The following is a 26,376-nucleotide window of genomic DNA, read 5'->3' as shown; positions in this document are numbered from 1 at the left end:
TACTGACATAGCAGTAAAAAAAGAGCTCAGACCAGGGCAGGGCGCGGTGGCTCACGCCCGTAATCCCAGCACTTTGGGAGGCCGAAGCAGGCAGATCACATGAGGTTGGGAGTTCAAGATCAGCCTGACCAACATGGAGAAACCCCATCTCTACTAAAAATACAAAACTACGCCGGGCGCGGTGGCTCAAGCCTGTAATCCCAGCACTTTGGGAGGCCGAGGCGGGTGGATCACGAGGTCAACAGATCGAGACCATCCTGGTCAACATGGTGAAACCCCGTCTCTACTAAAAATGCTAAAAATCAGCTGGGCATGGTGGCACGTGCCTGTAGTCCCAGCTACTCAGGAGGCTGAGGCAGGAGAATTGCCTGAACCCAGGAGGCGGAGGTTGTGGTGAGCCGAGATCGTGCCATTGCACTCCAGCCTGGGTAACAAGAGTGAAACTCCATCTCAAAAAAAAAAAAAAATACAAAACTAGCCGGGAGTGGTGGCCCGTGCCTGTAATCTCAGCTACTCGGGAGGCTGAGGAAGGAGAACTGCTTGAACCTGGGAGGCGGAGGTTGCGGTGAGCAGAGATTGCACCACTGCACTCCAGCCTGGGTAACAAGAGCGAAACTCCGTCTCAAAAAACAGAACTCAGACCAATGTGAAGGCTCAAAGCTCTCGGTTTACGGCGTCTGAATCGGTCTCACCATTTTCGTGTTTACTGTTTCTCTTTACGATTTTTTCAAAGTACAGAGAAGCATTACGTGGAGACCACCCTGACAGGTGGCCACGAACCCTGCCCGCCCACTGCAACTTTGCTGTGAGCCTAAAACAGATTCAAGATCGCAAGTTCAAGGAAACAGCTCTCCACATTTTGGATTATTTTCCTGACTTGACATCTGTGTGGAATGCCATGACACCTCAATTTTTTTTTTTTTTTTTTTTTTTTTGAGACAGAGTCTCACACTGTTGCCAGGTGCCAGGCTGCAGTGCAGTAACATGATCTTGGCTCACTGCCACCTCCACCTCCCGGGTTCAAGCAATTCTCCTGCCTCAGCCTCCTGAGAAGCTGAGACTACAGGCACGTGCCACCACGCCCAGCTAATTTTTGTATTTTTAGTAGAGACGGGGGTTTCACCATGTTGGCCAGGATGGTCTCCATCGCTTGACCTTGTGATCTGCCCGCCTCGGCCTCCCAAAGTGCTGGGATTATAGGGATGAGCCACCGCGCCTGGCCCTGATTTTGTTTTTATATATTTATTTGTTTTTGAAACGTGGTCTTACTCTGCTGCCCAGGCTGGAGTGCAGTGACGTGATCTTGGCTCACTGCAACCTCCACCTCCGGGATTCAAGAGATTCTCTTGCCTCAGCCACCCAGGTCTGGGGACTACAGTCGTCTGCCACCAAGCCCAGCTAATTTTTTTGTTTTTGTTTTTGAGACAGAGTTTCTCTGTCACTCAGGGTGGAGTGCAGTGGTGCGATCTTGGCTCACTGCAACCTCTGCCTCCTGGATTCAAGTGATTCTCCTGCCTCAGCCTCCCGAGTAGCTGGGATTACAGGCACGTGCCACTACACTAGGCTAATTTTTGTATTTTTAGTAGAGACAGGGTTTAACCCTGTTAGTCAGGCTGGTCTTCAACTCCTGACCTCAGGTAATCCGCCTGCCTCGGCCTCCCAAAGTGCCGGGATTACAGATGTGAGCCAGCACACCTGGCCCCCAGACTAATTTTTTTACATTTTCTGTAGAGACAGGGGTCTTGATATGTTGCCCAGGCTGGTCCTGAACTCCTGGCCTCAAGTGATCCTCCCACCGTGGCCTCCAAGAGCGCTGGGCATGCCGCCTGCTTTTAAGGTCAGCATCGACTCTCCCTGACCACCCTGCTGGCCACCTGATGCTTGCTCCTGGTCTGGGGCCGCCGGTGAACCCCCATCTACAGTGCAGAGGCCTCTCCCACCTCCCGTCCTTGCTAAGCGCCCGGGAGGCCGCCCCTGCACCGGGCAGGCCCTGAGCTGGTACCTGTTGCAGAAATAGACGGCGTTGGCAGGGTTGAGCTCGATGGCCTTTCCATAGAAATGCACAGCCGCCTCAAAGTTTTCCACTTTCATCTGCTCATTTCCTAAAGAGAGAAAAACCCTGGGGCGTTCACAAAGACGGAGGGGACTTGGTGCCACACGCGGCTCTTCTGGGCGCCTAGAATTCAACACAGATGCAGGCTTGGGAGGCGTCTGCATCTATGGGGGGGGGGGTTCTCTGGTTGCAAGTGGTCATCTCTGCACCCACTAAGGGAGACGGAGGTGGGCGGCATGGCCTGGCCTAGCCTGTATCTGGCAATGGTGGCTGTCACTGCCTGGACGGCGACGGCTGGGAACAGAAGGGTTAATGCGGCTCATCGGCCCAGGGAGCGAACTGTCTCTTTTGCTATATTTTTTTTGGAAAGAGCCTAGGTGGAGGCCTGTGTTCTAGAATACTCATGGGATGTCTTCTGATTTCACAGGCAATGCAGCTTCTCTCTAAGGTGCAGCTGGTAGGATGGTAAAAAGCCCAGCTGTGGCCGGGCACGGTGGCTCATGCCTGCAATCCCGGCACTCTGGGAAGCCGAGGTGGGCGAATCACGATGTCAAGAGAGTGAGACCACCCTGGCCAACATGGTGAAACCCTGTCTCTACTAAAAAATCCAAAAATTAGCTGGGCGTGGTGGCACACACCTGTACTGCCAGCTACCCGGGAGGCTGAGGCAGGAGGATCGCTTGAACCAGGGAGCCGGAGGTTGCAGTCAGCCAAGGTCGCACCACTGCACTCCAGCCTGGCGACAGAATGAGACTCCCTCTCAAGAAAAAAACAAAAACAAAAACCCAGCTGCTATCCCAGAACCAACTGAGAGCTCTGAAGATGGGAACCCGCTCCGGCCCCCAAGATCCCAATTCAGGAGGGTGTAGGCGGAAGGCGGGTATCGGCATGTGTTCCCTTAAACAGTTTCAGTGAGATACAATTGACACGCCACAAAGCTTACACTTTAAAAATGTAATTTTGGGCCACATGTGGTGGCTCACACCTGTAATCCCAGCACTTTGGGAGGCCAAGGCGGGTGGATCACCTGAGGTCAGGAGCTCAAGACCAGCCTGAACGAAATGGAGAAACCCCACCTCTACTAAAAATGCAAAATTAGCTGGGAGTGGTGGTGCATGCCTGTAATCCCAGCTACTTGGGAGGCTGAGGCAGGAGAATCGCTTGAACCTTGGAGGTGGAAGTTGCGTTAGCTCCATTGCATTCCAGCCTGGGCCACAAGAATGAAACTCCGTCTCAAAAAAGAAACAAGAATGAAACTCTGTCTCAAAAAAGAAACAAGAATGAAACTCTGTCTCAAAAAAGAAACAAAGTAATTTAGGGCCAGGAACAGTGGCTCACACTTGTAATCCCAGGAGTTTGAGTGACTGAGGCAGGTGGATCACCTGAGGTCAGGAGTTCAGGACCAACCTGGCCAACATGGTGAAACCCTGTCTCTGCTGAAAATATAAAAATGAGCCAGGTGTAGCAGTGCATGCCTGTAACCCCAGCTACCTGGGAGGCTAAGGCAGGAGAACCAATTGAACCCAGGAGGCAGAGGTTGCAGTGGGCTGAGATTGCACCACTGTACTCCAGCCTGGGGAACACAGCAAGACTCTGTCTCCAAAGAAGAACAGTCATTGAGTGGTTTTTAGTATATTCAGCATGTTGTACAACCATAACCACTACCAAATTCCAGAACCTCCCGCCACCCCAAAAAGCTTCCCTGTCCCCGTTAGCTGTCACCACCTCCAACCCCGGCACCTGTACGCCCACTTCCTGTCTTTGTGGATCTGCCTGTCCTGGACATTTCACAGAATGGGATCACACACAGCATGGCCTTTTGTGTCTGGTGTCTCTCCCTGAGCGTGACACCTCGTGGTGCCCCTGCCCCGGGCCCTGGGTCAGAACCCCACTCCTCTTCGTGGCTGACCCACATTTCACCGTGTAGACGGGACATGCTGTGCTGATCCACTTATCGTGGACAGACAATTTAAGCTGTTTTTGCTTTCATTTATTTATTTTGAGACAGAGTTTCAAAATAAATAAACTCCTGTTGCCCAGGCTGGAGTGCAGTGGGGTGATCTGGACTCCCTGCAACCTGCACCTCCCAGGTTCAGGCGACTTTCCTGCCTCAGCCTCCCGGGCTGAGGGAAGGCTGGGATTACAGGTACCCGCCACCACGCCTGGCTAATGTTTTTGCATTTTTAGTAGAGACGGGGTTTTCCCATGTTCGCCAGGCTGGTCTTGAACTCCTGAGCTCGGGTGATTCACCAGCCCCGGCCTCCCGAAGTGCTGGGATTACAGGTGTGACCGTGGTGCTCGGCCTGTTTCTGCTTTTGACTCTTGTGAACACAGCTGCTGTGAGCATTTGTGCCTCGGTTTTTAGTGGACGTGTGTCCAGCTCTCTCAGGCATTTATCTAGTGTCCAGGGGCGGAACTGCTGGGCCTCATGGAAGCTGTGTGACTTTTGGGAGCCGCTCCATCCCCACCAGCCGTGCCTGACAGTCAGTTTCTCTGCACCCGTGCTCTCACCAGTCCCCCTCCTGTCCCCACGCCCACAAGCCAGCGTGCTGGTCATCAGGGTACTCCCCTCAACTCTCAGGGCCCCAGGGAATAGCCGGCCTTGGCAAGGGTTCCAGGCCCCAGAGTCTAGGTGGGGCGACGCGCCTGTGGGTTGGAGGGTCCTCCATTACCTTCGGTTTTGAGGCGCTCTGCCTCCGCTGAGTCCTCCTCAGAAGGTGGGGTTCGTGCGGGGCTCCTCAGGTCCTGCGGCATCTCCTGGTCCCGGAGGCAAAGATGGCCTGCTGCCCTCTCCTCCCAACCTGGCACCCTCCAGCCTCAGCTCTCCTTGGAATGCCAGAGGGGGCCGCCAAGCCCTGAACACCACAGGGGCTCCTCAGGGGACTCCTGGCCCCTTGCCACATGGCCCTGGGCGAGTGACCACAGTGCCACATGCCTCAGACCCAGCCAATGAAGGGAGGAGGGCCAAGGGCTCCTGCAGCCTCGTCGCCAGCCCAGGAGAGGATGTGGACAGAGGGCCTGGGAGATGACGAGAGCACCCGGGGTCCCCAGCGCTGCTGCTGCTGCTGCTCTCATTTTGGGGGCGGTGGCTTGGGAAGCCTCGAGGCTCACCTTGCCTGTGGCGGCCGCTTCAAATATCTCCGGCAGAGTCTGAGGGAGCGCGAGGTCGCTGTCTTCCACTGTCACCCCAAACGCAGTCTCCAGGCACTGGATGGCAACTGGAAGGGGAGCAGAGGGGGCCCGTGAGTTAAACGCAGCCCTGAGCTTACATTTTCCGGTCTAGAGGGTGGGGTTGGCGCTCACACTTTCCCAGGTACGCTTGTTCCCAAGGGTCCCAGAATGCAGGGGCTGCTGCCTGTGCCCTGGCCTGGGACAGCGCATCCTCCTCCTTCCCGAAAAGCAAAGCTGTATGGAGAAGCCCTGGGCGCCTAAGAGCAGGGCCCGGGCGGTGAGCTCAGGCTTCCGTGCGGTCCCAATGCTGGGGCTGCCCGGCTGAGGCGTGGTGGGGGCACAGCCCCGCCTGGAGGGCCACATCAGGGGTGAGGTGCCCGGAATGCTGTCAGACCTCCACAAGTCAGGAGCTTGAAGCCACCCCTCAGTAGAAGTCCTGTGTGACTCTGTCTGTACTAGGGCAGGACCATGGAGAGCAGGACAGGAAACAGCCGCAGGGCCCCTCTCCCAGAGCCCGACCACACGAGCCCTGACACCCTCCTCCCCCCGAGCCCGTCCCCATGAGCCCTGGCACCCTCCTCACCCTCCAAGCCCCAGATCTGGGTGTCGCAGACGTGGGAGCCAGACCAGACAGGAGCCCATGGCAGGCCAGGCGGGACACCAATGGGGCTGGGACTCTAGGGTGGAACCAGCACTAGGAGAGCTCTTCCCTGTGACCAATAGCGACATGCATACACCAGGTGGTGAGAACGTTCTAGAAGCACACCTTGGTGGAAGATGGGGAGATGGAGAAGGCCGCTGGAAGGCAGCTCAGCCTGAAGGTGGCAGGCCACGGTGGTACCATGCACTGGCAGGCGGGAGGGCTCGGCTCGGCCCTGGTTCCTGTGGCCGGGAGCTGTGTGGCCCTGGGCAGGTCCCAGCCCTCTCTGGGCTCAGCTTCCTCCCCCAAGAAGCCAGGCGGGAGACCAGCGGTCTCCACACCAGGCATCTACACTAGGCGACTATGCCAGCCGCTGCCCGGGAAGGGAGGGGGGAGGTGGCGGGCACACTCATACCTTCCAGGCTCTCCTGTGCGTCGGACGAGAGGCCCCCGTGCCGGAGCTGGTCGTGCAGGAACTGGATGATGGCATAGGCCAGGCGCTTCTTGTTGTCCATCTCGAGCCCGGAAGAGGTGACACCTGCGGGTGCTCAGGATCTGCGGGTCCAAGTGGAGGGCCTGAGTGCCAGGGGTGTGGGAAAAACCCCCATCAGGCCTCTCGCACTCCCCGCCCCAGGCCCACCCCCAACTCTCCAGGTCCTATTCTAAGGGCGCTGGCTGATCTCAGCTCCAAGACAGCCGAGATGGAAAGGCCTTAATATGCCCATTTCACGGATGATGACCTGAGGCCCAGAGCTCACCAACCCGGCCGTGCACAGGCCGGCAAGTGTGAGGCCAGCAGGCAAGCAGCAGCTGCCCTAAAGAACCCACCCGGCTCCCAAGACCTCCTGAGTGCTCTGAGGGTGGTGCTGAGGCCCCATGGAGGTCCCTTCTGCCGCTGCTTCTGGCATGAGGTGGTTGGAGGTCAGGGATACTGCCCAGCACCCTGCAGTGCCAGGACAGCTCCGCTCCAGAGAACGAAGCAGCACCAGTGTCCAGGGTGCTGAGAGGGAGAGACCTTGTCCTGAGCCAAAGTCATGACCCCTTTCCTCAGTCTACCTCTTTTTCGGCATATCAGCATTTCTTAGGCACCCAGCGGGGCTGGGTGTGCCTGCCGTGACATCACTGTTTCCTGGGACTTGCAGAGGACTCCCCCTAAGGAGTTCTTGGAGAGCAGTCTCATTCCCTTTCATTCCCCCTTTGGACGCCCATCTGATTCCCCCTTGGATGCCCGCCTCATCCTTGGACACCCGCCTCATTCCCCCTAGACGGACGCCTGCCTCCTTCCGCTTGGATGCCCGCCTCGTTCCCCCTTGGACTCCCGCCTGGTTCCCCCTGGACACCCGTCCGGTTCCCCCTGGATGCCCACCTCGTCCCTCCTTGGACTCCCGCCTCGTTCCCGCTGGACACCCGTCCGGTTCCCCTGGACTCGCGCCTCGTTCCCCCTGGACACCCGTCCAGTTCCCCCGGACTCCCGCCTCGTTCCCCCTGGACACCCGTCCGGTTCCCCTGGACTCCCGCCTCATTCCCCCTGGACACCCGTCTGGTTCCCCCGGACTCCCGCCCGGTTCCCCCGGACTCCCGCCCGGTTCCCCCGGACTCCCGCCTCGTTCCCCCTGGACACCCATCCGGTTCCCCCTGGACGCCCGCCTCCTTCCCCCGTGGACACCTGTCTTGTTCCTCACTCCCAGGACCTGACAGCTGCTCTGCTCATGTCTGTGGTCTCTGCAGGTTCCTGCCAGAGCTCTAAAGGGCGCCGGAGGATGACGTCGGGAGAGGCTATTCTGGAAGCTGGAGCTGTTGCCTACAGACAGGTCTTTTTTTAGTACAAGACCTTTCACGCAGCTTTCCTGGGTGCCCAGGCCAAGTTGGAGGGACTTCAGCCGCAGCGACCTTCCTGGCACTGGGCAGGACGCCCCGCCTCGTGCTGTGCGAGCTTCCTGGGGCAGGCTGGCCAGCGGCCTTGCGGCGCCACCTCCAGCAAGCCCGGCCTCACTGTGCCTCAATTTCCAGCTGAAGCCTGGCCATGGTGACTCTAAACGTTCTGATATAACAAACTGCATGGAGAAGCAGCAGCAGCCACTGCTGGGGCCGCCGTGCTCTGGGCTGAACACTGTTCCCCAAGTCACATCCACCTGGAACCTGAGAATGGGACCTTGTTTGTGCCTTTGCAGAGACAAGCAAGTCGAGGTGAGGTCACTGTGGTGGCCCTAACGCAGAGACTCGACACAACATACAGCTACGGAGACGGCCACGTGAAGACAGACGCAGAGGCTGAGGCCACGCAGCCCCCAGCAGCTGGAAGACGCAGGACGGAGCCGCCTTCAGAGGCAGCGCGGCCTGGCCCGCACCGTCACCTCGGACTTCTGGCCTCCAGAGCTGCAAGGGAAATCAACCTTGGTGGATTTAAGCCAGCCGAGTTGTGGCCACAGGACTAGCGAGCGGACACAGCCCGCGGCTGTGAGGGAGAGGCCGGGCGGCTCGGCTCCCGACTGTGGCCTGCAAAGCTCATGGGCTCAGACGGGTCGTTGAGTATGTCAGAGCCTCCGCCTCCACGTCTATAAAATGGGGAGGCCCATGGTGGCTGCTGTCGGGGGTCAGGAGAAGAAGTAACTGCGACACTCTCAGCCAAGATCGTGGCGCCCTGCAGTGTCCGCCGTGACTTTCACGATTCCTCGAGGTGAGTGTCGCAGCACAGACCTCGGCTGGCTGTTCTTGGCTGTGTGACCTAGGGGAAGCAGCTGAACTCTGCTGAGCCTCAGTTCCCTCTTCTGTCCCCCAGGGATGGCGACAGCACCTCCCCGTCAGAGGTGCATGAGGAGGGGTAAGACCAGGCGTGGGCAATGCCACGCGAACAGCCCCACAGTCAGGCACGTGGACAGGCACCTGCTCGCCCGCAGTGCCCAGACCAACACAGGCTGAGGCTGGTCCAGAAATGCTGCCCGCTGCGCCCGTCTACTGGGAGGAGGTGGAGAACGTGCTCCGAGGCTAGAAGCAGGCATGGAGGGGGTGGCTGCGGTGCTGGGGCGTGGTGGGGGCAGCCCTTGGGGAGGCTCTGGCCACGGGATGGGACCCCATCCTCTCTGTTCTCCGGCCACGAGACAGAACCCGTCCTTTGTTCTCGAGATGAGGTTCCCTTGGTGGGGCCAGGTGGCCACCTTCCCTGGAAGCCACTTCCTGTCCAGGACCTCTGGTGTCCCTGAGCAGCTGTGTCTTCCCCGTCTGTGTCCCTCGCTGGCTGACACACAGGTTGGTGGGGCTGTGTGTCACCACCCTTCCTCGTGGGGCCAGGCCCAGCCCATGTGTAGTCGGCCATATATCCAGCCAAGCTCTGTGTGCCCAGACCCAGACGGGTGAGGCGAGAGAGAGATAGGCCCAAGGTCTCCAGAGCAGGGGAACCACCGTGAGGAGAAGCACAGGTCTGACATCAAAAGCTCAGGCTGGGTCAGACGGGGCGTGGCTGAGAGGCTGCCAGCCTCGGGATGGACGAGGAAGTGCCGGCCTGGCTGCCTCTGGATAATTTTTTTTTTTTAAACAGAGTCTTGCTCTGCTGCCCAGGCTAGAGTACAGTTGCATGATCTCAGCTCACTACAACCTCTGCCTCCTGGGTTCAACTGATTCTCCTGCCTCGGCCTCCCAAGTAGCTGGGATTATAGACACCTACCACTGCGCCCAGCTAATTCTTTTATTTTTAGTAGAGACAGGGTTTCACCATCTTGGCCAGGCTGGTCTCGAACTCCTGACCTTGTGATCCTCCCGCCTTGGCCTCCCAAAGTGCTGGGATTACAGGCATGAGCCACCGCACCCAGCTTCCTCTGGATAATTTCTTATTCTTCTCTGCTTTGTGCCCAGATCTGCTCTCCAAAATGTGACTAAAACCACAAATGCCTACAAGGAATCTCTGACCCAGCACCCAGAGGGCCGCGGCTCCTCGTCCTGAGCCCACGCAGCACGAGAACAGCACAGCCAGGGTCTGCCGCCAGGTCCCACGCGCCACCTGGGCCCCAGGGACACTGTGCACAGCCACGGTGACATGTGGCTCCAGGGGCTGAATGCTGGGATGAGCCAAACTGTGTCCCCCCAGTCCGTACACTGAAGTCCTAACTGCCAGGACCTCGAAATGTGACCTCACCTGGAAATAAGATCTTGGCAGACAGAATTCGTTAAGATGGCGTCATACCAGACCACAGTGGGTCCCTAGAGTAATAACCAATGTCCTTATAATACAGTCAGATGCACGCATAGGGAAAACGCGGTGTGGATGTGAAGGTGGAGATGGGGTGACATGGCTACGCGCAGGAACAGTGAGGGCTGCCGGTGGCCACCAGGTCCCCCTCCCGTCCTCATGAGGAACAAGCCCGCCGGCACCTTGCTCGTGCACTTCTGGCCTCCAGAGCTGAGGGATGACGAACTCTGTTTCAGCTGCCTGGTCTCCGGTGCTGCCACGGAGGCCCCAGCAAACCCACACGAACGCCAGGCGAGCGGGCATCTCAGGAAGCACCTCCGTCCTTCTGACCACTCCAACAAGCAGGTCAGCCCTGTCTCCAGATGAACCGAGGCCCGCAGGGGGGCGTGGTTGCGTGCCCAGGGTCACGTGGACATGAGGCCACACGGGCGGAAGGGAGCAGTGAAGGACGGTGGCCGAGGAGCACGGAGGGAGGGACCGGCTGTGCGTCACTCACTGTGCTTCGGTCCCAGGAGCCAGGAGCCAGAGGGGCAGCTTTTTTTTTTTTTTTTTTTTTTTTTTTTTGAGACGGAGTTTCGCTCTTGTTACCCAGGCTGGAGTGCAATGGCGCGATCTCGGCTCACCACAACCTCCGCCTCCTGGGTTCAGGCAGTTCTCCTGCCTCAGCCTCCTGAGTAGCTGGGATTACAGGCACGCGCCACCACGCCCAGCTAGTTTTTTGTATTTTTAGTAGAGACGGGGTTTCACCATGTTGACCAGAATGGTCTCGATCTCTCGACCTCGTGATCCACCCACGTCGGCCTCCCAAAGTGCTGGGATTACAGGCTTGAGCCACCGCGCCCGGCCAAGGGGCAGCTTTTTTTTTTTTATAGGAAATCGAAACTTCCCATCATTTCTATACAAATGTCCATGTTAACTTTAAGTGCACAGATGTCTCGTGGTCCAAGGCACGTAGGTTAACGTGTGCACGCACACACAGAGGCCTTCGGCTACAGCCATCCCCGTGGGGACAGACTCAGAGGCAGGGCACCAGGAGTATCACACCACGAGGATGACCCGTCTGAGCACCTCCTATGCTACTGGCAGACCCAGAACCTCAACCATGTATAATATCTGCGTGTGAACACGGGCAAAGACGGGAGGGCGCCTCCAGAGAATTTCATCTTTCTTTAGGAGATGAGATCTCACTGTGTTGCCCGGGCTGGTCTCAAACTCCTGGCCTCAAGCGATCCTCCAGCCTTGGCCTCCCAAAGTGCTGACACCACTGATGGGACCCACTGTGCCCTGCCTCCTCCAGGAGGCTAATGCTGAGGATCCCCGTGGATGCCACAGACCCACCAGATTTTGCAGAAACTGCGTGTGTGCGCACGCGTGTGTGCATGTGTGTGCGTGTGTGTGTGCATCTCCTAGATTCTGTTTTACTCGGTTCTCAATGGATGTGTCCAGACGCTTGGCAGTGTCTGACACGGAGTGGGTGGAGGTCAGGGGCACCGCTCAGTGCCCGGGAGTGCCCAGGACGGCTCCTACCCAGAGAACGATCCGGCCCCAACATCCACAGCTCTCAGTGGGAGAGGTGCTGGACTAGAAGAAGAGGGCGTGAAGAGGCTGTGGGTGCACCTGGCACTTTCCACAACCCCGTCTCATGACCTCAGTGCGACGACCTCCACGGCAGGACTGGGGATGGAGTCGTTTGTGAGAGGCCACTGGAGACACAGGCACGGCCGGATCCACAGCCGGCAGCCGCCTGACCTGCCCCCACACTCAAGATCAGAGGTGTCCCACCCAAAATACCTCCACATGAGGTGAACAGCCAGTGCCCCCCGAGACGAGGCGTGGGCCGCCTGAGCACATCACCCACCACGCGCCGGAGACAAGCAAGGCATTGGCCCAGCGGGCTTCAGACACCGGCTGACGTCAGAGTCAGGTGACAGCAGCGAAGGGGACCTCACACCACTGCACACGCACAGCCCGAACATGCTGGGCGCGCTCTCCGCTCTGCTTGCCTTTCAGGGAAAGCAACATCCATCAACAATCACTTAAAAAAAAAAGGTGGGAGGCCGGGTGCGGTGGCTCAAGCCTGTAATCCCAGCACTTTGGGAGGCCGAGGCGGGTGGATCACGAGGTCAAGAGATCGAGACCATCCTGGTCAACATGGTGAAACCCCGTCTCTACTAAAAATACAAAAAAAAAAATTAGCTGGGCATGGTGGTGCGTGCCTGTAATCCCAGCTACTCAGGAGGCTGAGGCCTGAACCCAGGAGGGGTTTTTTGAACCCAGGAGGCGGAGGTTGTGGTGAGCCAAGATCGCGCCATTGCACTCCAGTCTGGGTAACAAGAGCGAAACTCCGTCTCAAAAAAAAAAAAAAAAAAAAAAAAAAAAAGGTGGGGAGCAAAAGAAGGCAGACACAAAGTGTACACACGGTGTGACCCCATCTCTATGAAATGCCCAAAACAGGCCCCTCCAGAGACAGGAAGGAGGAGCAGGGGTGCCGGGGGCTTGGGCAGGCAAAGGCAAGTGACAGCTGGTGGGGACAGAGTTTCCTGGCTTCCTTTTGGGGTGATGAGAAGCTCTAGAACCAGAGAATAGTGACGGTTGCACAACTCTGTGAACCTACCAAATGCCACTGGATTTCATGGTACGGGAATCGTATCTCTGTTCTTTAAAGGGGAGGAATCTACCAGAGCTGTGTTCACTGTGACTGGACGGGGAGTCACAGTCTTCCTGCAAGCTCCCTGGGGATGGTGATGAGTGTTCCGCCCCCGTCTCAGGACACAGTGAAGAGACTGAAACTTCCAGGCCTGGGATCAGGACAGGCCAGAGCCTGGAGAGCAGCCAGTCCCGGAATCCAAACATCTTGCGTGTGACATAGCACGGCCCGTGGAGGTCAACCACCACCAGAAAGTGAAACCACAAAAGCTGACGCCATCGCCCCAGCTAACAGGGTTCAGAGAGCAAACCAGGCAGGTCTCCTGACCCCCAAAGGGAAAATGGACACATGCCACCCAAAAGGTTCAGAAGATTTTTGGTTTACAGAGTTTTGGGGTTTTTTTCCGCATGTTTTGACACATGACAGCATGACAACAGCCAAAAGGAAACAGCCCACGTGCCCATGGACAGGGGACTGGATCAACACAACAGGGCCTGCACACACTATGGAATACTACGCAGCCAGGAACAGGAAGTTCTGACCAGGTCGCAAGGACGGACCTGGAGGACGTCACACTCAGTGAAATAAGCCAGACACACAGGGACAAATCCTGTGGGACTCCCCTCCTAGGCAGTCCCTAGAGAGGTTGTAGAATTGGGGTGCTGGGGCGTGGGAGGGCACAGGGAGTGAATGTTTCATGGGTTAGAGTTTCAGTTTGGGAAGATAAGAAAGTTCTGGAGATAATGGTGGTGACGGCTACATAACTATGCGAATGCGCTTAAAGCCACTGAACTGTGCATTTATAACTCATTAAGATGTTAAAGTTTTGTCAGGGCGCGGTGGCTCACGTCTGTAATCCCAGCACTTTGGGAGGCCGAGGCAGGCGGATCACAAGGTCAAGAGATCGAGACCCTCCTGGCCAACATGGTGAAACCCCGTCTCTACTAAAAATACAAAAATTAGCCAGACGTGGTGGGACATGCCTGTAATCCCAGCTACTTGGGAGGTTGAGGCAGGAGAATCGTTTGAACCCAGGAGGCAGAGGTTGCCGTGAGCCGAGATCACACCACTGCACTCCAGCCTGGGCAACAAGAGTGAAACTCCGTCTCAAAAAACAAAAAAAAAAAGAAAAGAAAATACAAAAATTGGCCGGGTGCAGTGGCTCTTTCCACTTTCTGAACCCTCATTGGGTCCTCAACCATCCTTTCCAGTTCTCACGCCTCAGTCTAAGAGAGAAGGGAACCGGTACACCAAAGATCAGGTTTGTTTGTTTATTCTGTGTTAGTTCCCGGTCCTCAACCATCCTTTCCAGTTCTCACGCCTCAGTCTAAGAGAGAAGGGAACCGGTACACCAAAGATCAGGTTTGTTTGTTTATTCTGTGTTAGTTCCCTGAGAAGGGACGCACATCCTGTCCACACACGCGCGTGTGCACGCGTACACCCCCCCACCCCCAGCACGGATTGCACTAGGCCCATGTGCCTGGAATGCTAAGCCGAGTTCCAGCTGTCACTGGTATGACCTTGCGTGTGCCACCTGTCTGGGTCTGTCACTCCCTCTGTAAGAGGGGGCTGTGACCCCCACCTTCTGGGTTTGTAGGGGACTCAGCCAGGTCTTTGTTTCTTTTTCTTTTTTTTTGAGATGGAGTCTTGCTTTGTCACCCAGGGTGGAGTACAGTGGCACTCACGGAGTCACACTGCTCTCTCCTGGTACTTCTGCACCCCAGGGCCTTTGCACGGGCTGTTCTCCCTCCTGGAACACCTCCCACACCCCAGACAACTTCTTCGCCTCTTGGTCTGCACCCTGCCCCCTCCCTGGGGCAGAGCTGAGCAGAAGTGCCCAAGCTGAGACCCCCTGGGCTAAGGCATGCCACTGATCCCTAAGAGACTCTGTCTCCCATGATCATCTGCTCTACTGAGGTCCCAGGAGGCTGCACACATTGAAATCCACAAACAGGCTGGGTGCAATGGCTCACGCTTATAATCCCAGCACTTTGGGAGGCCAAGGCGGGTGGATCACAAGGTCAGGAGTTCGAGACCCGCCTGACCAACACAGTGAAACCCCATCTCTACTAAATATGCAAAAACTGGCCAGGTGTCGTGGCTCACGCCTGTAATCCCAACACTTTGGGAGGCTGAGGCAGGTGGATCACGAGGTCAGGAGATGGAGACCATCCTGGTCAACGTGGTGAAACCCTGTGTCTACTAAAAATACAAACAAATTAGCCAGGCATGGTGGTGCGCACCTGTAGTCCCAGCTACTCAGAAGGCTGAGGCAGGGGAATTGCTTGAACCTGGGAGGTGGTGACTGCACTGAGCCAGGATTTTGCCACTGCACTGCAGCCTGGCGACAGAGCAAGACTCAATCTCAAACAACAACAACAAAATTAGCTGGGCATGGTGGCGGGCGCCTGTATTCCCAGTTACTCAGAAGGCTGAGACAGGAGAATCACTCGAACCCAGGAGGTGGAGGTTGTAGTGAGCCGAGATTGTGCCACTGCACTCCAGCCTGGTGACAGAGCGAGACTCCATCTCAAAAAAAGAAAAGGAAAGAAAAAAGAAATCCACAAACTATGGAGGACTCTTGAGCCCAGGAGTTTGGGGCCAACCTGGGCAACAAAGTGAGACCCTGTCTCTAACAAAACCAAGAACACATCCACACACTAAGTGGAGAGACAGCAGGAGGTAATCCTAGGAGCCAGACGCCCCTGAGTTCTGTCCTTCTGCCCCTTAGGAAGTTTACCCTGGTGTCCAGTGAGAGCAGAGGGCAGGCTCCATTTTTTTCCCCCAAATAACGAATGCAGGTCTCTCCCCCGTGGCACAGTGGACATCTTCGGGGGAAGATTCTGCCCCGGGCACTGCCGGGCACTGAGCAGTATCCCTGGTCCCCGACTGCACACCAGAAGCACCCCCCAGCTGAACGACCACACACGGCCCCCAGCAGTAAATCACCGTCAACCTCTTTTTTTTTTTTTTTTTTGAGATGGAGTTTTGCTCTTGTTACCCAGGCTGGAGTGCAATGGCGCGATCTGGGCTCACCGCAACCTCCGCCTCCTGGGTTCAAGCAATTCTCCTGCCTCAGCCTTCTGAGTAGCTGGGATTACAGACACGCACCACCATGCCCAGCTAAGTTTTTGTATTTTTAGTAGAGACGGGGTTTCACCACGTTGACCAGGATGGTCTCGATCTCTTGACCTCGTGATCCACCCGTCTCAGCCTCCCAAAGTGCTGAGATTACAGGCTTGAGCCACCGCGCCCGGCTAAATCACCATCAACCTCTAAGGAAAAGGCTGGAAGTCAGTACAAGTCAGCTTTTTCTGGCCAGATGACTCTGCCTGAGCTTTCTGTAAACCTTGTTTGCAGAGCACTCTGGGTTTCAGAACTGCAGGTCCACGGCGGAGGACCACCCACCGCGTGACTCAGGCCGGTGGTGCTGGAACCCCAGGTGAGGGCCGTCCAGCGGTTCTCGGATCTGCCTTCAGCACCAAGGCTTCAGGGAAGAGGGGGGGGGCCACAAGCCTGAGGATGGCGTTTTTCTCAGCTGCCATTCGGCACTCGGTGTCTTTGGAACAATCACAACTTGTCGGGGTTTGGCTGTGGGACAGCACTCTCAAAGAAGCCTGCTGTGTCTCCCAACAGCGAGGGCTTTATGGGAGCTCTGGAGCCACGGCCGACGCCTGGTCTCAAGGCAGAGGGCGCAGAAGTGAGGGTGGAAGTCTGCTGGCCCATGGGGGTGGCAACTGGGATGCCAGCCTCGGCTCTGAGCCGATGACTCCACATCCCAACTTTATATTTTATCATTAAAATAAAAAGAAAATTGGCTGGCCGTGGTGGCTCACGCCTGTTATCCCAGCACTTTGGGAGACTGAGGCAGGCAGATCACGAGGTCAAAAGATCGAGACCATCCTGGCCAACATGATGAAACCCTGTCTCTACTAAAAATATAAAAAAAATAGCTGGGTGTGGTGGCGCACGCCTGTAGTCCCAGCTACTCGGGAGGCCGAGGCAGGAGAATTGCCTGAACCCAGAAGGCAGAAACTGCCGTGAGCCGAGATTGCGCCATTGCACTCCAGCCTGGGTGACAGTGTAAGACACCGTCTCAAAAAAATAAATAAAATAAAATAAAAACCAAATCGGGCCGGCTTTAGCTCAGCAGTTACTTCAACAATGCTTTCTATAGCGGAAAACAATCACTCTGCGTGGTTCGAGACCCGCGGGCGCTCTCCGGCCTTTAAAAAAAAAAAAAATCAAAACACAGCAGGCCGGGCACGGTGGCTCAAGCCTGTAATCCCAGCACTTTGGGAGGCCGAGGCGGGTGGATCACGAGGTCAAGAGATCGAGACCATCCTGGTCAACATGGTGAAACCCCGTCTCTATTAAAAATACAAAAAACTAGCTGGGCGTGGTGGCTCGTGCCTGTAATCCCAGCTACTTAGGAGGCTGAGGCAGGAGAATTGCCTGAGCCCAGGAGGCGGAGGTTGCGGTGAGCCGAGATCGCGCCATTGCACTCCAGCCCGGGTAACAAGAGCGAAACTCCGTCTCAAAAAAAAAAAAAAAAAAAAAAAAACCACAGCTACCTAGGTCAGGGGCAGTGTCTCACGCCAGTAATCCCAGCACTTTGGGAGGCTGAGATGGGAGAACCGCTTGAGGCCAGGTGTTCAAGACCAGCCTGGGCAATATAGTGTATAGTAAGATCCTACATAATAGACTCAACAAAAAAGAAGGAAAAGAAATTAGCCTGACATGGCAGCACACAGCAGTAGCCCCAGCTACTCGGGAGGCTGAGGTAAGAGGATCATTTGACCCCAGGAGCTGGAGGTTGCAGTGAGCTGTGATTGTGCCTGTGTACTCCAACCTGGGTGACAAAGTGAGGCCTCGCCTCTAAAAACAAACCAAAAACTCACAACCTCTCTTCCTTATTTCCCCGCCCAGAATGAATCATTCAATGGAAAAAACAGAACGTCCCCCTAAACTGAGGTCCTCCTACTTCGTTACACCCCAGTAAGAAGCCCCACTCTGGGCCGGGCGCGGTGGCTCAAGCCTGTAATCCCAGCACTTTGGGAGGCCGAGGCGGGTGGATCACGAGGTCAAGAGTTCGAGACCATCCTGGTCAACATGGTGAAACCCCGTCTCTACTAAAAATACTGAAAATTAGCTGGGCATGGTGGCGTGTGCCTGTAATCCCAGCTACTCGGGAGGCTGAGGCAGGAGAATTGCCTGAACCCAGGAGGCGGAGGTTGCGGTGAGCCGAGATCGCGCCATTGCACTCCAGCCTGGGCAACGAGAGCGAAAACTCCGTCTCAAAAAAAAAAAAAAAAAAGAAGCCCCACTCTGGCCCACTGCCTTCTGGGAGCACTCTGCCCACCTCCACCCCAAATCCACAACACTTCTCATAAACAGCAGGGCAGGAAGGCTGGGCGCCCCAGTCCTCACTCCCTCCTAGGATACCTGGGTTCTAGCTCAGTCTCCCATCCGGATACTCCCCACATTGAAGCCCCCTTTCTTCCAAGATGCCACCAGGAGGTCACCGCATGCATAAAAGCCCTCAACTGCTCCCTGCACCCCCAGAAGTGTACGTTAGAGGCCCCTCACCAGTGGGGGGTCGTCTCTGGGGCGACACCAAACCCTGTACGCGCCACTCAAATTAGGCGCTCACCTCCCCTCCCCAACTCTGCCAGGAGAGAATCCAGTATTCTTGCAAGCTCCTACGTCGGGCCCGGCATCTCTTTTGAGGCTTTCTGTCTTTCCACAGACCCATTTGCCCTTTTAACCCCTGCACCTGGTGGCGTCCAAACCCTATGGACTCAGGAAAGCCTTCAATTGTTGAAAAAATTCACAGCTATGGGCAAGTCCCTTGGGGAGGTCATTTCTCTCTGGGCCTGTTTCCACCTCAGCGAAAGAGAAAACAGGCCCGATGTGGTGGGGCACGCCTCTCATCACAGAACTTTGGAGGCCAAGGTGGATGATCCCTCGAATCCAGGAGTTTGAGACCAGCCTGGGCAACATGGTGAACCCCTATCTTGAAAACAACAAAATACAAAAATGAGCCGGGTGTGGTAGTGCAGACCTGTAGTCCCAGCTACTCGGGAAGCTGAGGTGGGATGGCCTGAGCCCAGGAGGTTGAGGCTGCAGTGAGCGGAGATTGTGCCACTGCACTCCAGCCTGGGCGGTGGGGCAAGACCCTATCCCAAACCATCCCTCTGACTCCTTAAGCCTGTACTGAGGACTTTCTACCAGGGCCCCTGTTGGACACTGGTAAAACAAACCAAAACAGGTTGCCTCGGTGGCTCACGCCTGCAATCCCAGCACTTTGGGAGGCCGCGGCGGGCAGATTGCCTGAGCTCAGGAGTTCGAGACCAGCCTGGGTAATATGGTGAAACCCTGTCTCTACTAAAATACAAAAAATTAGCCGGGCGTGGTGGCGTGTGCCTGTAGTCCCAGCTACTTGGGAGGCTGAGGCAGAACACCTTGAACCCGGGAGGGGGAGGCTGCAGTGAGCCAAGATCACACCACTGCACTCCAGCCAGGCGACAGAGTGAGACTGCATCTTCGGAAAAAAAAAAAAAAAAAAAAAAATACAGTAGAATCAAGTGACTACAGCTCTCAGGGATTCTCCAATCTGGGGCAGAGCTCACCCCCATCTGGAATCATTCACCCTTCTAGGAAGATTTAATTATAAACTGCAGCTCAAATCCTTGGCACGCTCACAGCTTTCCAGGCACCCAGCTAAGTGCTGTATATGCGATGCCTTATTTGAGGGGTCAGCAAAGGTTTTCCTGAAAAGGGCCAGAAGAAAAACGTCTTCAGCTCTGCAGGCGTTATGTTCTCTACGGCAACTGTTCCACTGTGGCTTCTTAGCTCGAAATCAACCACAGCTAGCACGGAAACAAAGGAGTGTGGCTGCGTTCCCACGAAACCTCATTCGCAAAACCAGGCCACAGGTGGATTTGGTCTTCGGGTCAGTTTGCCGATACCCTGCCTGGTTTAATGCTCACACACCTGAGGTGATTACTATTATGATCCCCATTCTACAGAAGAAAAACTGAGGCTTGGAAAGATGGGGCCACCCAAGACCCCCCCAGCTATGAGGATGAAAAGGAGGATTTCTGAACCTAGGCAGTCTGACTTGAGAGACTAAACTCCAAAGTACCCATTCCTCACCGCACAAAATTGGGTGCACACACACAACTTTGCTCACGATTTCATGGAGCCACACACTCCCAGCTGCCCGTGCTGGTGAAGAATCGCTGATCTAGGATAGGGTTTTGATTTTTGACAGGGTCTTACTCTGTCACCCAGGCTGGAGTGCAGTGGCGTGATCTTGGCTCACTGCAACCTCAGCCTCCTGGGTTCAAGGGATTCTCCTGCCTCAGCCTCCTGAGTAGCTGGCATGACAGGCGTGTGCCACCACACCTGGCTAATTTTTGTTTTTTCAGTAGAGACGAGGTTTCCCCACACTGGCCAGGCTGGTCTCGAACTCCTGACCTCAGGTGATCCGCCCATATGGTAAAGTTTTAAAAGCATTATTGACATTCAAGGCTGGATTATTCTCTGGGGTGGGGCCATCCTAGGCACTGCTGGCTGGTGACCAGCATCTCTGGCCTCTACCTACTCCATACCAGGAGGTCCCCCAAATCATGACAACCACAATGTCACCAAGTGTCCCCGGGGCATAGAAGTGTTCCTGATTGAGAACCACTGGTCAAGGGAGGGAAAAAACAGACAAAACGAATAATCAGAGACAGAAACAAGGCAAGGTGCGGTGGCTCACACCTGTAATCCCAGCACTGTGGGAGGCCGAAGCGGGTGGATCACGAGACCAGCCTGACCAACACGGTGAAACCCCTTCTCTACTAAGAATACAAAAATTAGCCAGGCATGGTGGTGCATGCCTGTAATCCCAGCTATTCGAGAGGATAACACAAGACAATTGCTTGAACCCCAGAAGTGAAGTGAGCTGAGATCACGCCATTGCAACAGAGCAAGGCTCTGTCTCAAAACAAAACAAAGCAAAAACAAAAACAAAAACAAAAAACCAAAAACCAGAAAAGCAAACGAGTGTCCAGGAGCCCAGGGATCCCCAGGTGTTCCTTCCCTTCCTGCTGTCATAGTTCTCTATTTGCCTTTGTCATTTTTAACAGTTTTTGAAAAATGTTGTTGTAGGACGGGCATGGTGGCTCACACCTGTAATCCCAGCACTTTGGGAGGCTTAGGCAGACGGATCATGAGGTCAAGAGTTGGACACCAGCCTGGCCAACATGGTGAAACCCCGACTCTACTAAAAATACAAAAAAATTAGCCAGGCATGGTGGTGCGCGCCTGTAGTCCCAGCTACTGGGGAGGCTGAGGCAGGAGAATCGCTTGAAACCAGGAGGTGGAGATTGGAGTGAGCCGAGATGACGCCACTAAACTCCAGTCTGGGCGACAGAATATGACTCCGTCTCAAAAAAAAAAAAAAAAAGACACAGAAACAAAAGAAAATGGGATAATCATTCAACCTCCGAGCTGCAGACTCACTGCACGGCAATTTTCTGGCACCTAATAACAAAACAGCCGTTCTCAAGCCAGCTCTCTCTTACCAAGTTCTAGGAGAATTGTACGTGGGTTTACCCTCATAATGACCCTCCGACACATCTGCTTTTACCACTCCTGTTTACGAAAGAAGGAACGCTTTGCTCAGAGGGGAGGCGACTCATCCAGGTTTACACGCGGGTAAGACGTGTTGGTGGGCTGGTCGCTTATCCCAGATTTCCCCAACCTCTAGCAAGATAGGCAGAAGACGACTCTAGAACATGAAATAAGACGAACGGCTGCCAATTCTTCGGGGTTCTCACGTTGCGCGGGGCCCCGGGGCTCTCATTTCCCAGGCAGGGACTTTTGACAACGTCCGTTTTACAGAGGGGTAACTGAGGCTCCGAAAAGCCAACAGGCTGGGTAAGGTCACCCAGGTAGGGACTGGCGGCGCTGGGACTAGACTGCCGACTTGAGTCACCACAAACGGGGGTCCCCGAGTCACAGCAATGACGTTTCCAGGCGGTTAATAAGAACGAGACGGCAGCGAACACCCAGCGAGCGCTCACTTACTGCGGGGCGCCTTCACCTCCCGCCGACCTCGACACCAGCCCGCGGACCAGCATTTCCAGGACCTGGGGTCCGGGGCAGGGAGATCAGGGCTCCAACGGCCTGCCCGATGCCTCCCAGCCTCAGTTTCCCCTCCGCGCCACCTACTCACAGGACCCCGCGAGTCGCGGTGACCCTGACCTCACAATCCTCAACCTCTTACGGGCTCTGGGGCCCTGTGAGCCCCGAGCCGCAGAGCCCAGATCCCCCAGGCTCAGCACGGAGCCCCTTACTCACCTCTCAGGCTACCGATCCCCGACCCACCGACGGCTGCGCTTGCGCACCGCGGTGCCGCCCGGCCCCGGCCCCAGGGCGCCACGCCTGCGCAGAACAACGGCGTCCGGGGTTGCTTCCCTTCTGCGCAGGTGCATTATTGCTCTAAGTGGGCGTGACAGGAAGTGACGCAACGTAGAGGCGGGAACCAGCGGGTCGTTAGGGCAACTGACCTCTACGACCTAACGGAAGCCGGAAATCGGGTCTCACTAGCCCTCTAAAGCCAGCATGGAGCGGTGCTTGGTGGGACAGTGGCGGACTCCAGCCAGTCGCCGGACTGACCACGTGGTGCTGGGCCGGCCACGTGGTGCAGCCGCGTTTGGACACCTGGACCTCGGAGCGTCACAGCCGAGCAATGAATGGGAGTCACTGTTATCCGCTCCCTGTCTTTGTTCATTTATTTACCCACCCATCTGCTCACCCACAAATGCATTCTTTCAGTCAATCTATGAGACGTCTGTGAGAATAGAGACATTTGTAGACAGTAGGTGCCTAATCAATATTTATTACAAACCAGCAATAAAAATCAGCAAAGTGTCTATACTGATTATCTTGCATTGGTGTAGACGGACTATCAACTAATAAACTAGTACATAAATAGAGAAACAAGAAATTTCACAGCAAACACTGCCAAAAAAAAAAAAAATGAAGGTTCTGTGATTGTGACTGGGAGCTAGGATAGGTAGGAAAGATCATCCTTTAGATTTGGATTTCAAAGATAGGAAAGTCCAAACTTAAAGTACCCCAGGCACAGGGAACAGCGAAAATGAAGGCTGACATAAAATTAAGCTTGGTGTACTCAAGACACCACCCCCCCACCCCAAAAATAAATAGAGACAAAGTGATGAGAAATTTCCTAGGACAATGGAAAACTTATCACCATCTGAGTTATAGTTGCCAGAAATGTTCTCTGTTACAGGTAAAATTTTGATGCTGCAAAAGAAATAGCACTGGAAGATAAATCCTCTCAGCAAGGCAGTTTATTTCTATAGAAGGGTGCAGCTCACTGATGAAGATGGTGACCACATATTTGGGCAAGTGAGAAAAAGGGGTACTTATGCCTGATGGGGGTCGCCCCTACTGCTGTGTCATTCCCCTATAGGCTAGAGTTAGATCGCACAAGCTAGACTAATTCTGATTGGCTATTTTAAAGAGAACAGGGGTCCGAGCTGGAGTGGCAGGGTGGGTGGTTTGGTGGGATGGACCATTACAGGCAGGTCAGAGCAGGTAGCCAGGAGTGACCTAGGTCAAAGAAGGTGACTGTATAGCCGGAACGGCTGTGGGAAATGGATCTCTCGAACACCGAATAAAGGAGGGAAGAGTTTATTTTGTTGGGAGACCAGGCAGTAATTTGACGAAAGCCCAGCTCATCTAACAAAGGAAGGTTCTGCCTGTATATAGGCTTATACTTTAGATATTACACGGGGAAGAATCTTAGGTTTATAGCTTTAGGAATCACATATGAAAGGGTTCCAGTTTACAGTTTGAGGACTCACATATGAAAAGGTTTCTGGTTTGTTCTTGTTTTAAGTAAAAATAGTGTCTTCCAGAGAGTTCCCCAAGACCAAGCGTGTTATTCAGGAAGGAGATTCAGGAGGTGCCAGCTGGCCTGCTCTCTCTTCTATTGAGATGCCCAGTGGATGACAGAGGGGGAGGAAATCCCAAATGCCTGGGTCTCCCTCCTCAACTGGAGGAGGTGACTGGAGCAGGTGACTGAAGCAGATGACCAGGATGAGTCAGGACGGTGTCAGGGGCTGGGAAGGGGAAACAGATGTTAACTACTGATTAGAACTGGTGGATAAGATTATGTACTGAAACTGCAAGGAAGTTAAACTGTAAAATGAAGGACAAATAACTGAACATAATAACATACCGATTCTTTTTTTTTTTTTTTTTTTTTTTTTTTTTTTTTTTGTAGTTTTAGTAGAGACGCGGTTTCTCCATGTTGGCCAGGCTGGTCTCGAACTCCTGACCTCAGGTGATCTTCCCGCCTTGGCCTCCCAAAGTGCTGGGATTAAGGCATGAGCCACCTTGCCTGGCCGACATACTGATGCTTTGAAGAGAGATTTAGAACTCATTGTATCCAATATTCTCCCAATTCATTTTCTTTCTACTTGAAATACACGCACAATTAATGGAATGGATTATTTGAATTTCTTTTGCAGAAATAAAGGAGGTGAGGCCAGACGTGGTGGCTGGGCAAGGTCACCCAGGTAGGGTGATCAGGCGTGGTGGCCTATAATCCCAGCAGTCTGGGAGACTGAGGCAGGCAGATCACTTGAGGTCAGGAGTTTGAGACTAGCCTGGCCAACATGGTGAAACCCTGTCTCCACTAAAAACACTAAAATTAGCCGTGCCTGCTGCAGGCATCTGTAGTCCCAGCTACTCAGGAGGCTGAGGCAGGAGAATTGCTTGAACCCGAGAGGCAGCATACCAAGACCACCTCAGCCGTAAAGACCCCCAGCCAGATGGCGCTGAAGGAATTAAGAAGCAGACTGCCAGATAGAACAGCAAAGTGGGTCTATCCAGGAGCCAACAGCTTTCCCAGCTGAGAGCCTCAAGGGCTCACAGCATTCCGGGCTGAGGGCCTCAAGCAGACTCTGACCCACACAGTTATTCTCTCTGAATAGGTGATTAATAAACTGATGTTTGGTGTTTTCTCATAACACAAAAATTTACCACATAGGCAGCTGGTGACCACTTACCACTGATCACAAACTAAAAAGTATTCTCCATGAGAGAGCCATGGGACAGGGTCAGATGTCCCACACTTAAAGGACTGTTTTAACCGGTGCATAATATTTTTATATTATATATTGTCCTGCCACTTTAGAATGCCCCAAGTAGTTTTCCTGTTGGCGGGGTGGGGGGGGCAGGGGGGAGGGAACTAGGTTTTCCTTGCCATGGTTCTTCTCAGCAAACAATATATTTTATCATACATTCAGCATTTCTCAGCAATCATACACTTAGCGTTTCTCAACAGCGGAGGTTGCAGTGAGCCGAGATCACTCTACTTTGCTGCAGCCTGGGGGACAGAGCAAGACTCCGTCCAGGCCCTCAAAAAACAAACAACAAAAAAACAGAAAGGAGGTCGGTTGTTTGGGTTTTTGCCAGTTTCATTCCAGTACATCGTTTTTTTCTAGGTGCCCTAACAGTTCAAGATGAGGGTTCAAGACGTTTTTTGTTTTAACCCACAACACTGGATGTAGGTCAGGCTACTGCACAGTTCCAAAACACCTGTTATTTGACATGAATCCGTTTACTTGCTTATGTTTCTAACTAGAAAAAAAAAAAAACAAAAACAAAAACAAAAAAACACTTGGCCAGGCGCGGCGGCTCACACCTGTAATCCTCACACTTTGGGAGGCTGAGGTGGGCGGATCAGGAGGTCAGGAGATCAAAATCATCCTGGCCAACGTGGTGAAACCCAGTCTCTATTAGAAATACCAAAATAAGGCCAGGCGCGGGGGCTCAAGCTTGTAATCCCAGCACGTTGGGAGGCCGAGGCTAGGTGGATCACGAGGTTAAGAGATCAAGACATGGTCAACATGGTGAAACCCCGTCTCTACTAAAAATATAAAAAAATTAGCTGGGCATGGTGGCACGTGCCTGTAATCCCAGCTACTCAGGAGGCTGAGGCAGGAGAATTGCCTGAACCCAGGAGGCGGAGGTTGTGGTGAGCCGAGATCGGGCCATTGCACTCCAGCGTGGGTAACAAGAGTGAAACTCCGTCTCAAAAAAAAAAAAAAAAAAAAAAAAAAAAAAAATCAAAATAATAAAAATAAATAAACAAGAAAAAGATATACAAAAATGAGCCCAGCGTGGCGGTGCGCGCTACTCGGGATGCTGAGACAGGATAACTGCTTGAACCTGGGAGGCGGAGGTTGCCGTGAGCCGAGATCGCGCCACTGCACTGCAGCCTGGGCGACAGAGCGAGACTCCGTCTCAAAAAAAAAAAAAAAAAAAAAAAAGGAGAAAGAGAAACTTCTGGTTAATTTGATATGTCTGATTCAGATGCTGGAAACTGGGCCCGGGAAACAGTAAGCGATCAATAACAACACTAGCCCAACATAGAGCTATAAGCAGGGAGGCAAGGACCCAGTAACACGGTAGTCCGGAACCCAGGTGAAGTCTCAGCAGAATGAGCAGCGCGGACAGAGCCTCGGAGGCTTCAGCGGCGTGAGGTTTCCAAGGAAACCGTCATTGGGGAGGGGTCAGCGAGAGGCTCCGCCCACCCGCCTAGAGAGCCAGTGACGGGAAGGGAGCGTCAGCGCCCCGGCCCGCGCCTGTCC

General features: G+C 54.5%; 1 protein-coding gene across 6 annotated transcripts in view; it reads right to left on the bottom strand.

Annotated features, from left to right (window-relative positions):
- The window catches only part of SGTA (small glutamine rich tetratricopeptide repeat co-chaperone alpha), a 32,038-nt gene extending 9,891 nt beyond the window's left edge, over positions 1-22,147 (bottom strand). For 3 of the 6 annotated variants that reach the window (XM_010349433.2, XM_010349428.2, XM_010349432.2), the window contains exons 1-5: positions 22,049-22,147; positions 6,280-6,419; positions 5,165-5,271; positions 4,726-4,810; positions 2,003-2,102 (exon numbers count right to left, since the gene is read on the bottom strand). In XM_010349433.2, coding sequence (XP_010347735.1) covers positions 2,003-2,102; positions 4,726-4,810; positions 5,165-5,271; positions 6,280-6,379 — 392 coding nt within the window. In that variant the 5' untranslated portion in view covers positions 6,380-6,419; positions 22,049-22,147. Of the gene's footprint in view, positions 1-2,002; positions 2,103-4,725; positions 4,811-5,164; positions 5,272-6,279; positions 6,441-7,530; positions 7,739-22,048 lie in introns of those variants that run through there. The other 3 variants (XM_010349429.2, XM_010349431.3, XM_010349430.2) reach the window with 3 other exon arrangements.
- Positions 22,148-26,376: the final 4,229 nt, after the last annotated feature.

Source organism: Saimiri boliviensis, chromosome 14 (assembly GCF_048565385.1).
Source record: "Saimiri boliviensis isolate mSaiBol1 chromosome 14, mSaiBol1.pri, whole genome shotgun sequence".
Classification (NCBI taxonomy): Eukaryota; Metazoa; Chordata; class Mammalia; order Primates; family Cebidae; genus Saimiri; species Saimiri boliviensis.
This window is presented reverse-complemented; position numbering and strand designations above follow the sequence as displayed.